General features: G+C 38.8%; 2 protein-coding genes and 1 pseudogene across 2 annotated transcripts; all 3 read right to left on the minus strand.

The window, feature by feature from the left end:
• Positions 1-2473: 2473 nt before the first annotated feature.
• LOC106933232 (gamma-crystallin S-1-like) lies at positions 2474-5432 on the minus strand. The gene is made up of 3 exons (XM_015012346.2): positions 5121-5432; positions 4778-5020; positions 2474-2972 (listed from the first exon to the last, which is right to left on the minus strand). Exons 1-3 carry the CDS (start codon positions 5223-5225, stop codon positions 2700-2702), a joined length of 621 nt encoding a protein of 206 aa, XP_014867832.2. The 5' UTR covers positions 5226-5432; the 3' UTR covers positions 2474-2699.
• A 1837-nt stretch (positions 5433-7269) lies between these two features.
• On the minus strand, positions 7270-9486 carry LOC106933234 (gamma-crystallin 2-like; annotated as a pseudogene).
• A 1846-nt stretch (positions 9487-11332) lies between these two features.
• Positions 11333-13558, minus strand: LOC106933231 (gamma-crystallin M2-like). Its single transcript, XM_015012344.2, has 3 exons — positions 12454-13558; positions 12005-12247; positions 11333-11749 (listed from the first exon to the last, which is right to left on the minus strand). Exons 1-3 carry the CDS (start codon positions 12463-12465, stop codon positions 11474-11476), a joined length of 531 nt encoding a protein of 176 aa, XP_014867830.2. The 5' UTR covers positions 12466-13558; the 3' UTR covers positions 11333-11473.
• Positions 13559-16469: the final 2911 nt, after the last annotated feature.

Below are 16469 nucleotides of genomic sequence, written 5' to 3' on the forward strand. Positions count from 1 at the left end.
AGTAGACGTTTAGAGAGAAAGCAATTGCTTTGTATGTGTGTGTGTGTGTGTATGTATATATATATATATATATATGTATATATATATATATATATATATATATATATATATATATATATATATATATATATTTAATAGTGATAGCTTTATGATGCTTATGATTGTCACTGTTTTATGCCATTGTTTTATATTAAACATATTTGCCTACAGTGTAAAGCCTGTCCTTTAAGCACACCAGAGTAACGATGCTAATAGCACATTTAGGTGTGCAAAAAATTGTCATGTTATGGGATAAAGTATGAACGTTTTCCATATGATTCCTACTCTTTAAATTTACATCATACTCTATGTTGTTGGGTCCATTCAGAATCTGGACGTATTCTGTCCAGTTTCTCTCCATACCGTTAGCTGTACCAGTGGTCCGGATCGTGTCTAAAACCACACACACCAATTAATCCCACCAGACTGGGAGAGGGGCAGCACTGGCATTGTCTGGTATGGTATGGTATCCAAATGCAAAATGAAGATTAAACTATGCCAGAAGCTATTGCAGATACTTTGTTTAGACTATTGCTTCGAGACAGTGCTCATTTATTTTATATTTTTGTAATCTCCACTTTTTTTTCTATACGAGTCCCTTTATGACACAATACAGTGATGTTTTGGGTAACAACAAATGAGAAGATACAAAACATAAACAGGACAAGTTCAAGGTCTTATTCAGCAATTAAAGTTTATTGACTTCAGTTAAATCTGTTATTCTCCTAATTGAGCCAACCTTCGGACTGATGCCTCCCCCGTCGCCTCTTCTGTGGTGCTCTCCAGGTTTCAGGTAGTAAACTCTGCCTTTACAGTTTGGATGATCACACAGCATCCAGTGGTCATCCGTAACGCGGCAGAAGCTGAATTCAGACATGCTGAGCTTCTGCTGGACATTTGAACAGTCAGCCACTAGCTCATGCATTTGGCCATACATAGCACAAAGCTTGTAAAGCCTCAACTTGTAGGAGTCATGCTGCTGCCATGTAGAAAGACTCACTGCCTCATTCATTGAAACCCCTCACTCAATATAATACTTCAGCTTTAAACATCTTTGAACAAATTCTTCATTTTGTCTCATTTATGACCTACCTGAGGCATCAAAAGCCAAACTCTGATATAGTCAATAATCCCAACCACTTTGATTGTCAGAGTAGTCTCCTCCCACATGGTAGTACTGGTTGCCCATTGGCCATACAGCATCCAGTTACCACCATGATGGAGTTGCACCTAGTGGAGAACGTGTGAAGGTGTGAGCAGTCAGAGGTATTCATGAGGGTGGCCTTGGAAGTTTCTGTCCTTGTAAGATATGATCTATGAAAGCAAACACAAATACTGTTTCACTCAAGTAAGAAATACATAGAAAATAAAAATAAAAAAACTCAATATTTGGGTTCCATTACCTTTTCCATGGTCTTTACAACAGGGTATATTACTGTTCACTGTTGTCCTTAAGTCAAGCCATGGTGCTTTATAAAAAAAGAAAAAATGGGAAGCTGTGTGATTGCACAGCATAAACCATTGTCATGCAAATATTTCCCACATGATGATGGATCTGGGATGGGGTTGCATGGATGGGAGAATTCTGTTGGTGAGTAATGCATCATTGCACTTTGTCCCTTGTTCATCACTATTTTTACTAAACGTAACATTGTACAACAGAAAGTGTTTGCAGGAGCATCAGAAAGAGGAAACTGATGTTCAGTCGGGCTGAGGTAATGTTCTGCACAATCTACCAGCTGATGTGGGCCATCGTGATCTTGACAGAAAGTCTTATTCACATCAAGTCCACCTCGTGAAATCATTAAAAATGGAAGAGAAAACATGTAGTCTTCCTTAAGCTTCTGTCACAAAATGTTAGGTGTTGCCTCACGTGGGCCTAGATGAGAATTGTAAAGAGTCATGTGTGTCAGTTTTGCATTGTTTTCAGTTTTATTCTTTCAGGACTGGCTGGTCACAGACTAATTAATTTTTTTTCTTTCACAATTAACATTCTGGGGTCAATGATTTCCCTTTACACAGCCCATTATTGCCCCTAAATAGTTGAATAACAGTTATCTTTATTAATTTGATCAGTGCAGATAGAACACATTCGCAATGTAACATGAGATTAATGTTGGTATTGAGCCTCTGCATAAATTTTAATTCAGTGGGGTATATGTACTGTCGATTGCATGTGATCAATTCCATGGCAGCCTGGCTTAAATAGCAATCAAACTGTTTGTAGTACAGTATCTGATATTGGGGACGGTGGAGTGTCATTGGTATAAAGCTGTGTGTCTTACAACACTATTAAAAAAACAAGGCAGATTTCAACATTATGATAGGATTATTAGAAAAATTGAAACTGATGAGATGTTTAACAACTACTTGTTCTTTAGTATTCCCACTTCATCGTCCTGATGCTGCCTACAACCTACGGGACATTGGAGACTCCTTTTTGAAACTGCTTTATTAGAAGTGAGAGCATGTATGATGATGATGAAGTGAAAAGATTTATTGTTATTTGTTTGTTGCTTTTGTTGAAGTTTTTCTCAATTCAAACAGACAATGTTCTGAATTACACTAGTAAAGTTTTTTTCAGGAAATTAAGGTTAAGATGAATATAAATACGACAAAATAAACAGTCTTCAGTGCTACTGATATTCCCCTAGAGTAGATCAATAGTCCATAATGCGTCTGATGGAGCCAACCCTGGCACTCCTGCCGCCCCACTCACTGAACCTTTTATACTCTCCGGGTCGAATCAGGTACATCTTGCCTCGGTAGTGAGGGTGCTCGTAGAAGAGCCAGTTCCCCTTTCTAACATTGCAAGAGAAGATATTGTGAATGTTGAAGCGGTCCACTAGACTGGGACAGTCGTCCATCAGGTCCATCATCTGGCCACCAAACTCAATCCTCTCATACAAGCACATATTGAATGACCCAGGCTCCTATGATGGAAAGGGAGTGAAATGATATATTACGTCATGTCATCAGAGATGTCATAATCAAACAGCAAGTAATCAAATGTTGCTTTAAATGGATTGCACCACTCAAGATGGCAGCATGTTGTAGTAGCTCTGTTGCTTAGGGAAGCCCCATCAAAAGCTGGGAGTTAAAAGGCGAAGCAAAATAAAAAACAAAACAAAAAAACGAAGACTCTTTCTGCTCTGTGGACAATCTGAATATTATTATTATTTTGCGACGATTAATTATTTATAAAATCAAGGAAATTACAGAGAATCCTGAACATCTTTTTCATAAAACTGTGACATAACAAGAGTGTTTTCAGTCAGAGGCTTCTTTGGATTGTGGTAATACAGACTGCTAGAGGAGATTCGTCCTGACAATAGTCATCAGCATCTAACTCTGAAGAAAACTGGACAATATGAATCAAGTCAAGTTTCTTTGTACAGCAGAATCCAGGCAGTTCAAAGTGTTTTACACCATAAAAACATCAAACAATAACCAATTACGAAACAAGCAATAAACCTTACATTTTGTCAAATGCCGTCAGCAAAATGATTAATAATAACCATCATCACACATCAAATATATTGATCAGCGTTCCAGTTATTACAAATCAAAGGCAACTCCAAACAAATGGGTTTTTAGCCTTAAAGGAACTCAGTGTTTTGGCTGATTTGTCATTTTCAGGAATTTTGTTCCAGATTGCATAAAAGCTGAATGCTGCTTCTTCTTGTTTGGTTCTGGTTCTGGGGATGCAGAGTGGCCCAGAGCCAGATGACCTGAGAGGTCTGGAAGGTTGATACAGAAACAGCAGATCTTATATTTAAAGGGTGACTTTTTCCAGGAAGTATTTTGATGTTAAACAGTTCAGTGATTTCTAAACTAATTGAAAGTCTATTCTCTGAGCTACAGTGAGTCAGTGGAAGGACTTTAAAACTTGCTCTATCTTACTAGTATTAGTCAGAATGTGAGCAGCAGTGGTCTGGATCAGCTGCAGCTGTCTGAGTTTTATGCAGGCCTGTGAAGACACTGTTGCAGTAATCAATGAAACAATAGAAATATTTTTCAGGTGACAGAAGGCCGACTTTGTAAATGTATTTGTATGTCTATGAAGGTTCAGGCGTGAGTTCATCTCTATACCCAGGCTTTGGACCTGATCTCTAGTTTCTCACTGTAGTAACTGAAGCTGTGTGCTGGCAGGTCCATAGATAACTTCAGTTTTGTTTCTGTTCAGCTGGAAAAGTTATGGGACATCCACATATTAATTTTACCTCCATAATAGGTAGAAAGTAAATGTTGACTATAAGCATTTGTCTTATGAGACCGTTTATGCTGGTTATTTTTATAGTTTTAATCTAATCAAGTTTAATATGAAATTCAGCTAAAAGTAACAATCACTTAAGGCTGCATGTTGGAGCATTTGTTAGCAGTGCTGCCTCCCAGCAAAAAGTTCTTGAGATTTAAATCTCAGGCTTATCTTTAATCATTTTTAAATACATGTTTTTAAACATTTAAGGACAATATTTTCAGAATAATCTGTTTAAGATTAACTTAAAGGTCAACAGATCTATTTACATCTTCTAAAGTTTTGATTATGTTTTTTTTTCTACTATTCATATCGTAATAAAAAGTCACTTTCTATCCCACCTAGTCTTTGTTTAGTAAAATAGTCACAAACTAAATACTAGTTACTAAATCAGGAAGCTAGCTTCCCACAGTGACACATATATCATCTGTGAGTGCATCATCGTTGTTGTGTTGACTTTCCCCTCAAACAGTAACTCACTGTGTGGATGTGGCGACAAGAGCCGACAGAGTCGCTGACACCCGTCCAGTGATGGAAGTCAGGATACTCTCCTTTGCTCAGGTAGTACTGGTTCCCAGTGTAGTTGGCTTTTTCGTAAATCATGAAGCAGCCACTCTCCACCCTGATGGAGCCGCACCGGCTCAGACTCTTCAGCAAATCTGCACAGTCTTTGGAGCACTCAAAATGGCGCCCAGAGAACTCCCTGTTCTCGTAGAAGATAATCTGCATGTGGAGAAAACGGGATGTCTCACACCATCCCGCAAAAAAAAAAGAGAGAAAAACTTCATACAAGTAAAATGCAGGTAATGTTGAAGTTCTCTACCTTCCCCATGCTGCTTGCCTCACCTGCCCTGCCTGCACCGAGCCTCATGTGATCTATGCCAGCCTTTGAGGACTGCCGCCTGAATGCAAAATGCAGAGTCTGCATGTGGCATTCATATTGTTCCGGCCAGGAATCACTGGTGTTTGTGTATCCCTGTTGTCATAATCATATGTTTTGGAATGTGCTAAAAAAAATATTTAAAAAATCTGAAGAAAGAAAATATGTATTTAGTGATATATTAATTTGTTCCCCCAACTAACTCCCTCAGTAACATTATGTGTTGGGTTGTGGAGCTCATGCTTCAAACTTTCATCACCAGGTAATCATAAAGTGCTGCATATGCACAATCTTTGCTCCCATGCACATTTATTCTGTTTTGCTTTTTCTGAATGCCCTTCTGAATTTCAGAACATCAACCAAAACTTAAACTCACACAAGGAAACCGAAGTACAAACAAGTGCACCGACCTGTTTTGTCCTGCTGGATACATGAAGGCCACAAGCAGATGGAAAGACATTCTTTTTCCAAGAGAGCAGAAATCATAATTTAATCACTGCTTGGACTTAGATTGGGGCATAGAATATTGCTTTTTGATATCTTTTTGCACACTTCATGTTGTCAGACGGGTTCGATTTAAGTAATTTTTTGTTTCCACAGGTCAGACAGCATCGGTTATTTGTACACGTAAATGTAATTTTCAACAGGAACATGTTTCAAACAGAGAAATTAAGACAGGCACTAAGCAGTACAGTGTACATAAATTAGTACAGTGTAACTGGAAAGTATTCACAGCGCTTCACTTTTTCTGCGTTATGTTATGTCACTGCCTTATTCCATATTGTACATATGTAGAGTGAGCACCTCAAATACCCCAAGGTTATATTTATCAACATGCAAGGAAATACTAAATGTAATATTTTTGTAGTTTAATCTTAAATACTTTTTTCCTTTGACTTTAAGTCTGTAAATACAGAGAAAACTGTAGTTCTATGTTTTGTTTGAAGACTCGTCTGTGTTTACATATGGTATCAACACAGCTAAATGAGCGCTATTAACATAATAGGAGCTTTTTGAGTGTCTATATTTGAAAACAGAACCACATAAAGTGAACTTTACATTCCACAACAGACTCCATTTGGACAGTTTCTCTTTCATGCTGTGGGAAGGGCCACCATCTTTATTTCTGTACCAACTGGCTCTGCTTGAGGATGACCAGCGGCAATCTCTTCTGAATGGCAGCCACACCACAACACTGAAAGAAGGTCTACACAGACATTAATAGCTAATCAATTGGAACATATTCTAATCTGATGTTCCATCAATCGACAGTCGATTAACTGTTTGCATCCCTAATCTGCACTGATCATCCATGTCTTCCTCGGACTTGAAGGTTTCTATAAACACTGTGAATGCTTCTTCAGCAGGAGTTGACTGCTTGTTTATTGATTCTCTAAAGAGACTCCAAAAATGTGTGCAAGAAAGAGATTCATTCACTAGAACTTAGAATAAGTCTCTAACATAACAAAATGTGGAAAAACTGAAGCATTGTGAATACTGTCTGGATGCACTCTATGTTATTTTAATTTTGTCTTCTGCACTGTTTTAACTAACACATTCTTTAACATGTTTGCCATGTTTCCTTCATGGCTTATGGTGAACTGCAAACAGGAATTCTTTTGGCTTTCCCTGATTTGTCCGCTGAATTCCTTGGTCTTCATGATGGTCAACTAATTTTCTCTATCATGCCTCTGAGAACTTTGAAGAATAGCTGGATTCATACTGAGTTTAGATTACAGACAGAAGACCTTTTCTCATATTAGTAGCTGAATTAACTTTTCCGGAAATATTACATGTAGAACTGTTGTGTTAAAGGATGTGTCCCTGCAAATCTATATTTGGAAGAAGTACAAAATGTCCTTTGTCTGTTATTCTAGGTTGGAGTCCTGTTGGTCAGAATCTCACTGTAAGATCAGGTAAAGCAAACTCTTTTAAATATATATTTTTATCATAAAGTGGAGTTAAGAGCAAGGAAAAGCCTCCATTTTGATTTTCAATCATCCTTCTGTTTCAGTAAAAGGAGTCTGACAATAAAGTTTTTTCTGCTGAAGATACTGAATGTCTACTACAGGTAATGCTTCAGAACATGATATGAGTCAATACTGGGAGTATTTTATTTAGTCCTCTGGTCAGAGTCAGAATATCCAAGCATGTTACATCTTCCTGGAAGAAGTCGCCCTTCAAATGAAAAGAGCAAGAGCAAAATTGAATCCACTTGAGCACTGACGTCATTTTCATCAGCGTGTGGAATATGGCAAAGAGCAGGCGTTTTATGAGAACCCTTTCTTAGAGATCCATCAGACGTCTGATGGAGCCAATCCTGGAGTTTGCGCCTTCCCATTCACTAAAGCTCTTGTACTGGCCGGGCCTCAAGTAGTAGTGGCGTCCCCTGTAGTTGGGTTGCTCATACACCAGCCAGTGGCCGTCCAGGATGTTGCAGGAGTTGAAGTTGGCGAGGTGAAAGCGACCCATGAGGTTTGGGCAGTCATCGGTTAGCTCCATCATCTCACCTCCCATGTCGAAGTGCTCGTACAGCTGCATCCTGAAGCTGCCTCTGTGCTGGAGAAGCATGTCGGATGGAACCATTAAGAACACGTTCGTGCTCACATTAAGCCTGGAAACAACTGACCTAGATATATCTGAAGGTTAGAGGTCTTCACTGTTTCTGCAGAGACCATTAGAGCTGTTAATAGAACTGATATTGTATTCCATTTGAACCCGAAAGGTGGATATTTTTCAAATCCTTGTGTGTCATCTGCTTCAAATAGTAAACTCATCTGAGTGAAACCTGTAGTGATGAACTCAGACCTGAACCTTGAGAGACACACAAGGATAGTTACAAAGTCGGCCTTCTATCACCTGAAGAACACTTCCAGGATTAAAGAACTAATGTCCCAGCAATATCTAGAGAAACTCATTCATGCATTTATCTTTAGTCACACTGATTACTGCAACAGTGTCTTTCTAAAATGTCAATCAGCTATATCTGGTCCAGGACGCTGCTGCTGGTGTTCTCACTAAAACTAGGAAAAGTAAAGTCCCTACACTGGCTCCCTGTGGCTTTAAAATACTGCCGTTAGTTTATAAATCACTGAACGATTTAGCACAAGATATATTAAAGACCTGAGGCAGATGGCTCAGGTCCTCTGGTTCTGGTCTGCTCTGCATCCCCACAACCAGAACTAAACATGCAGAAGTAATATTCAGTTTCTATGTCCCATTAATCTGAAACAAACTTCCAGAAAACTGCAAAAAAATAAAAATAAATTTAAAAAAAACCCACTGAAACATTGAGTTCCTTTAGATCACACATGTTTAGACTTGCCCAAAATAATAACTGAAACAGTGATCAATATATTTGATAAACTTTGACTAAAGGTTCCATCAGATAAATGATCTGGTACCTCCACTAAGATAGGGATTCTGACACACGTTAAAATTAACTTGAAAAGATCAATTAAAATACACCATTATAATTATGATTCATCTTGAGTTTTGTATGTAGATATCAGGCCTGCTCTGGGTGCAGGCTGTGGGAGAGATGTTGGGTAAAACAGTCATACAGATCATTGTCCAGTCCTAAAGTTACTTTGGCTTCAATAGTTATGGAAAGTGCTGCTCCTGCATCTGAAGGGAGATACTTCATCTAGAAAATGAATTTCTTTCTAGAAAAAAAAAAGTTTTTTCCATTATATATTTTTTTAAAAAGTGACAATTTTTACCCACATACATAGTTTCTTGCTGTCTAACTAAATATGCCAAAAGTTCTTAAAAATTCTTGAGAAAATTGGATTTCTGGTAAAATTCCAATATTTGTTAATTGTCTATAAAATCAGGAGTAAGATATGATTGGCTAGCTGTACTAGCATAATCAGTCTCCGTCCACCACTTTGCATCATCTCAATTGGAGTTGAAAAAAGGAAACTTTCTCAATATTCTTCACAGCAGAAAATAAGTAATCATTATAACCTGCTATCAAACCCAGCCTGTGCTATATAAATCTACAACCTTGCTCGTTTAAAAGACAGCTTACCGAGGGAATCATGAGGCATGAGCGGACACAGTCATTCATGCCGGTCATGCCCATGTAGTCAGAATACTCTCCCGTTCTCATGAAGTACTGGTTCCCCATGAAACCGGGTCGGTCATAGATCATGAACATGCCACTCTCCACGCGTATGGAGCGGCAGTGGTCAAACATTGAGTGCAGGTCAGCGCAGTCACTCATGCACTCATAGTGATGGCCTCTAAAGTTTCTGTCCTCATAGAAGATGATCTGATGGAGCAGAAGAAATCATCCTGTCAGCATAATCACGACATGCCACCGAAAAAATGGGATTTCAAACTGAACACAAACCTTTCCCATGATGGTTACTGTCAAAACCCAAACAACTACCTTGGTTTTTACACTATGAAGTGTCCTACTTTATATCCATGGGGAAGGATGTTCAGTTGCACGTTGTGATTCAAAGCAGGCCTGCTGTCAGCAGACTACAGGAGTCTTTCTGCTCCTGAATGCAGCAGAAAGCAGGTTCTAGCACCAGCCACATCATGGACATGCACTGGAACAGTCACTGCAGCTTGTTTACACAGCCTGTGTTTGCTTTGAATGCATTGTCTTATTCACAAGTTAAAAAAAAACTGTGGAAGGAATTCACAAAGCATCTTCTTTTTTTGTTTGTTTGTTTGTTTGTTTGTTTGTTTTTTGTTTTGCTCAAGCTTTTTGCTTGGATTTGGCTGGATTTATAAAACACGTATCACTAAATACATGCCGGTGCAGTCCCAACCACCAAGTCCAGCAGGTGGGTGCTACTACTTTTTTCACCGGGTCTTGTTTATTCTAGTTTCAGCCACAAACATAAAAGATGCAGAAGTGAAAAAATATATATATTATAATTTGCAGAAAATTCCAGGAATTGAGCTGACAAGGCATTCCTCAAAACCTAAAGACATCTGGCTGGGGGGATGTTGTTGGAACAGTTTCCCGAAATCAATAATTGATGATTCTGAGACATTTAAAAGATGCACTCTCAGTGATTCTTGGGAAGAGGGACAAAACACGTCCTCTGGATAAAGCACAGAATTTGAATAAAATATACACAAAAAATAAAATAAAGTGTTCAGAATAACATCATATAAATTGAGGTAGTTTGGCATTTCGTCAACTCCGTCAGTTTTTGTGACTCTTTCAGTGAAATTGTTGACAAATCTTACTTCAATGTACAGTTAATTCATTTTAATCTATTTTACATAAATAGCATAACTTCACTTGTATCAAGTATTTCTCTTTTACTCACTAGTTTGTCACCACCTTCTGTTCTGTGTCTTTATGTTGGTTTTTTTGTTTTAAATATATATATTTTTGTTCTTGAGAAGCATTTGTCTCTTAAATTGAGTAAAAATAACACTAGTAGGATCATTAAAAACTAATTTTATATTTATTTTTTATCAGATGGTGTTAACAAAATTCTGGGCCTGGTCCATTAAAATTGTAACTTTCAAAAAAAAAAGTTTCAAATGGGAACCTGCACCTTAGCATCTTTACATTTCCAAAACATTATTTGTCATATTTGAATACATAAGCTTGAGAAATAATTACATTTTTTTTTTTGGGGAGGGGGGATGTGAACCCATTTTATCCCTCATCTCAAGACTCATTGACTCTCGTAACTGAAGTTAAAATGTACCTGACAGTAAAATTGTTAAATTTGATATATACAAATATGCAACTGATGTAAGTTAAATAATGTTAATAAAAAATAAACACTAGCAATAATATCCTTTTAATTTTGACATAGCAAATAAAAAAGCGATCTCTGATTATCAGTTCTGCCAGACTGGCTGTGGATGGCCTCCTGTGTTTTCTTGTGAATGTGCATTTTTACCTGAAACATTTACTGTTGAGACCAAAGCAGACATATATCATTTGATTAACTTTTGATCAATTCAAAAATTTCTAGATTTCCTAGCAGCATAGGACATCAATCCTTTAGGGGAATTTCTAACAGAAAGCCTCTTCTTGTGCAGGTATGAAGACTTCTCAGAATTACAGTAAATCAAACATGTTTAGTGAAACAGAACCATGTTGCATTGTGATCAAAATAAATACTGAAAGTGCACAAAATTCCTTTAAGTCACAGAAGTAGTAAATCAGATAATATTGAGACATTTATTCACCATTGACAAGAAAATCATTTACAACAGCTCATTTTATTAATTTTTTTCTAACAGCATCCAGCAGCTTCATCAAGTCAGATCTTGGCACATCCTGTTGTTCATATCAGTAACTGAAAGGATTAAAACTCTGTGATCCTGCGGAAAGAGCCGGTGGTGGCGCAGGTGGCCCCCCAGTCATTGAACTTGCGGTACTCGCCAGGACTCATGAAGTACTGCCGGCCACGGAAGCTTGGGTGTTCGTAGAGGGTCCAGTAGCCGTCCAAGACTTTGCAGGAGTAGATGTCTCGGCTGCGGAAGTGCTCCTGCACCGACTCGCAGTCCTCGCTGAACTCCATCATCTGACCTTGGAAGTTGGGCCGCTCGTAGATACGGATGCGGTAGGGGCCCTCGCTGGTCTGCAGGTGGAAGATAGAAAATGAAAGGAGCCTTCTGGGTCTGTGGCTGACAGTCAGTCACCATGTTTAGTCATCCGTCAGTGCTTATCCATCAGTTACCTATCCAGGTAAATCCACATTGGTTTGAAACATTGGAAGAATAACTAGTATTGTTTTTGCTTTTTAAATTCAACAGGTGAAAACAGGCCAAACTAACTATTTTGACTCCTAACAGCGTAAAACATTCATCAGTTTGAGCTCTCAAAGTAACCTCACATAGGAGAAGGTACGGCAGGAGCGGATGGTGTCATTGTAGCCCATCCAGCGCTGCTTGTCAGGGTACTCTCCTCTGGTCAGGACGTACTGGTAGCCAGTGTAGTTGGGCTTCTCGTAGAGCACCCAGCAGCCACTCTCCACCTTGATGGAGTTGCAGCGGGTAAAGTGGGGGTTCATGTCAGGGCAGTCGGCATCGCACTCATATGAGCGGCCCTGAAAGTTCCGGTCCTCGTAGAATATAATCTGAGTCCAACAAGAGGAGCGGGAAGAGGAAATATTCAGATCAAACATTCTGAATATGTGTGTTTATCCCATATTCAGTTTTCTTTCATTCTACACTCAAAACACCAAATTACTTCTTCTGTGCGTCATGAAAAGCCGCAGGGCAGTGGGGCAACTTTAGATCTAAGGCAAACAGGAAAAACAAGGAATGAATGGGAAGCTCTTACCTTACTGCTCATCCTGAAAAGAGTGCTGGAGCCGGTCACCAGCTGAATATGGTGGTCTCACAAAGCAAGAGCAGAGCTCTGCTATATAAACCTCAGATCCCGCTTTAGCTGGTTTTTCAATGAGCTGGGATTTAACGAGTTGGTACCACTGCCAAAAATCTTGATCCTGGCCATAGAACCAAAATCCCTGAATCATCAGGACAAAACTCCTAGCAGGCAAATTACTGACCAACTCTGAACTCTTCATTGATATCAACATCAGGAACACATTTTATCCACCCATCCAACACAGAGGAGTTTAATCTTTGTGCCAGAGGTCAACAATAACTGTGCAGCTGGTGGAGTCCAACAGAAAATGTGACGTTGGTGACATGATATCAGAGAGGTTCTGTCAATGCAACGCTGTTTGTTCATTGCACTACATAGAATAAGTTTAAACATGTTATGTTAACCTTCCATTGGATCACAGGGTAGATGTAAGTTTGGCTCCATTATATTATACAAGTACAGACATTTTTCTTATTGATCAACACTGAATCTGACTAAACATATACTTTAAGCAATTGGGGAAAGACAAAATGTTGATGCCATGCTTCTATTGACTAAAATATCAAAACTAAATGCATGTCAAAGATTCTAATTCTTTTAGGGTTTGTCCTCTGATTGAACAAATCTAAAATTTAAAGTGTTTGACCATAAATCCATTTTTACATGTGATGGAAAAAATTTGGGGAATTTTGCAAGAACAACTCAAATGCAAAGTATGAAGTGGCAGCATGATGTTGTGGATGGACTGGTGCACTTCACATAGTAGAAGGGGTCATGAGAAAACGTTATGGAGTAAACAAGATCTAAAGACATTAGCCAGGATGTTAAAACTTGGATGGAAACTGATGACTCCACACATTCATCTGCATTAGTTACATTCTGGCTTAAGGACAACAAAGTAAATGTTTTGGAGTGACCATGACAAAGCCTTAACCATAGTCCCATAGAAAAAAACATGGGAGCAAAGCTGAACATGTGTGTAAGTGAAGTGGTTCTAAATGTCTGACCCAGTTACATCAGTCCTGTTGGGAGGAACGGGCTAGAATTACAGAAAACCATTCTGAAATGGTTCAACCAAAGTCACACAGCTGGATGGCAGCTTCAGTCCTGCAAAGAGTCTTGTGAGCCCTAGTAGTGCTCAGCTGCTTCCTGGTGACAACCACTGCTTTCCTGTGGGGTAGAAAGCAGAAAGGACCGTTTACACCAGCAGAGGACAGCAGAGGACTGAACTGTGATGTACTCACGCTGAGAAAGGACTCAGGCAAAGATGGAGATGAGGATGGTGGAGGAACGGGTCTCTTTGGGGTTCTCGCTTTTGCCTGCTCAGACAGCCTTCTGTTCAGCTTCTGATCTGCAAGATTTAAAAAGAGATTTTGAAACAAAATCAGATCAGTTAGAGAATATAAAATCAACACAAAGTCCTCATGACCAGAAGTCTTTTTTCTTGTTTCTCTAATTTCCAAGGGAAGTTGTAATAATTGTTTTTGTACTGACAAAATTTCAAATGTCATTACAGTATATTATGAGACAGATAATCTGTGAAAAGATAGATCTCCTCCACCTCTTAGAGGCGTCAATGCTAAATGTGCTAATGGCGGAGAAGCGACTCACCGTTACAGGAAAACCGTTTATCCGCCGTCATCAGTGGTCATGCTAACTAGCTTTATAATTCACAACAGGCTCTGCTGACAGGCAGAATCTGTAGTAGCAGAGTACAAGTTGGTGAGAGGGCGTGCGGTGCGCACACGAACATGATTGACAGTGCTAAGACCCGCCTCGTGGCTCTGGTTGTTTCTAGATTTCACTGGGAGAAAGCACAGAAGCTCAATTTTTTCACACATTATCTGACTCATACTCTTTTGTGACAATTATTATTAAAAAAAAATAAAAAAAACATTTTTATATGACCCAACTTTAACATAGCCCATTGTCACAGGTTAACTATTAAATTAAAACTAGCTTGTTTAAATAACGGCCAGTGATCACAATTTTAAAAATGGCAATATTGTATTGTTTTATTAGTAAGGTATTTAATTGTATTTTACTCTCTCGATAATAAGTATGAATAGTTCATGTAACAACTAAAATAAATCATGAATGAAAGAAGCAGAAAGAAGTATGAACTTATATCTCCCCTCTCATTCGCATAAAAAGAAAATCAGTCCTTCAGCTCAGAAGCCTATTTATTACAGACATTGTCTCACTCATCACTCATTCATATAACAAATGTTACATCAGCTCTATATTAGCAGTCCAACTACCGTAAATATAGAATTGAGAATTTTAATCTAGAGATTGTAAAATTGTCCCGGATTTTTAGAACATGTAGTTAGCAAAAGAATACTTGTTTTCTTGGTGCAATAAACATGATTAGATTTTTTATGTTAATGGTGTCCCCAAGTCCACACCACTCTGAGTGGAGAGCCATGTTGGGGATGTCCAAAACCATGTTAGGAGACAAAACGAAGGTAATATGCAAAATCCTGATCAGAAGTTTATAAGACGGGTTTGATTACTGCAATTGCAATAAATGTCATTTCATCGATTGTTGAGTTTAATATAGTATTATTTGTATTTTTTTTATTACACCCAATTGCTAATCAACCACATGCTCCTTGTTCAGCAGTCAACTCTCCTGCATCAGTATCTGTTAGTAAGATACTGTAGCTCTTGGTCAGATCTTTATGTTAGCATACTGTTAGGCCACCAGCCTTTTTTTCCCCTGGCTGGTGGGGGAAAAAGGCCAGGAAAAATAATTTATTCAAGAATAAATTATTTGGAATTTATCCTGGTTGAATGAAAACAGTTTCAATTCTAATTTGCCGTCGGGATGAGAAGTTTTGGTCTTAACTGAACATTACTCATGTTTGCTGGGAGGTGGAACATCGAGTGTTGGGATCAGAAGTAGAATCACGAGTGGAGTGATGGGGTTAGCAGGCAGTTGCTAGAGCATGTGACAGTCGGTGACAACAGGAGGTGACGGACACCAGACTGCTTGCTTTGCAGATGTTTGGAAGGAAACAGGCACTTGAGGGAATCAGCCATGTGATGAAGGTGGAAGTTGCCCAACAAACGCTCCATAAAATGTGTACTGTCATACTGTATGACATGCACCGCCTTAACGAAACTTGTGACTTGTTAGGGAGACTTTACTGCACTTGAGTCATCCTGTACAGTCATCCAAACTATTGCTTCATTAGCATAGACGGCTAATTTCAGAGTTTTGCCATGACTGGGAGCAATTAGAGGGGTGGCTGTTCCATGATCAGCAATTAATCTTGGGTCTGTCTCACTCAAAATGACAAACATAATGAAACCATGAAGTGGGAAGAGGACAGATCTTGTCGACTTATCTCCTGATATCGTGGTGTGAAAAACTTAATCCTACCCCTTAACCCTTGCAGTGGGTATATTTATGAAAATATAATCTATGATGGCACCTCTAAACAAACTAAATTCATGTTTATGTTCCCACAGACACTGACGATGAAAATGTTGCATAAGTGTTGTATTAGACATTTTTGTTCTGGTACGCACATAATGTCTGCATCAAGCACATGTCTACTGTCGTTGTTCAACCACCACAAGGCATCACCAATGGCAAGATGATACTGAGATGATACATATAGATACCAGTATGGTTCATCATGGAGAATGATGAACTGCAGAATTATTACCAAGTCATCAAGCACTGTTGTGTGTCCCCTCCCACTCGGATCAAATGAGTTCTCCAGGATCTTCTGACCAACGTAATTACTTCTGTTTGGATGGCAGAAAAACATTCGCCTGTTGCCATTTTTAATATTCCTGACACAATATGGAGTTTTGAGATCGACTTACATGAGTAGCTGACCGTCTCTCTTCAGTCGCTTTGCCTCCATTTTCAGAGTGAAATGTTTATGCATCAGTCCTGCAGACAGTGAAATGAAAACTATTTTTGGGCAAAGTGAGCGATTAAAACTCACTGG

Source organism: Poecilia mexicana, unplaced genomic scaffold (genome assembly GCF_051168715.1).
Source record: "Poecilia mexicana isolate PSO_F unplaced genomic scaffold, ASM5116871v1 scaffold_2, whole genome shotgun sequence".
Taxonomy (NCBI): Eukaryota; Metazoa; Chordata; class Actinopteri; order Cyprinodontiformes; family Poeciliidae; genus Poecilia; species Poecilia mexicana.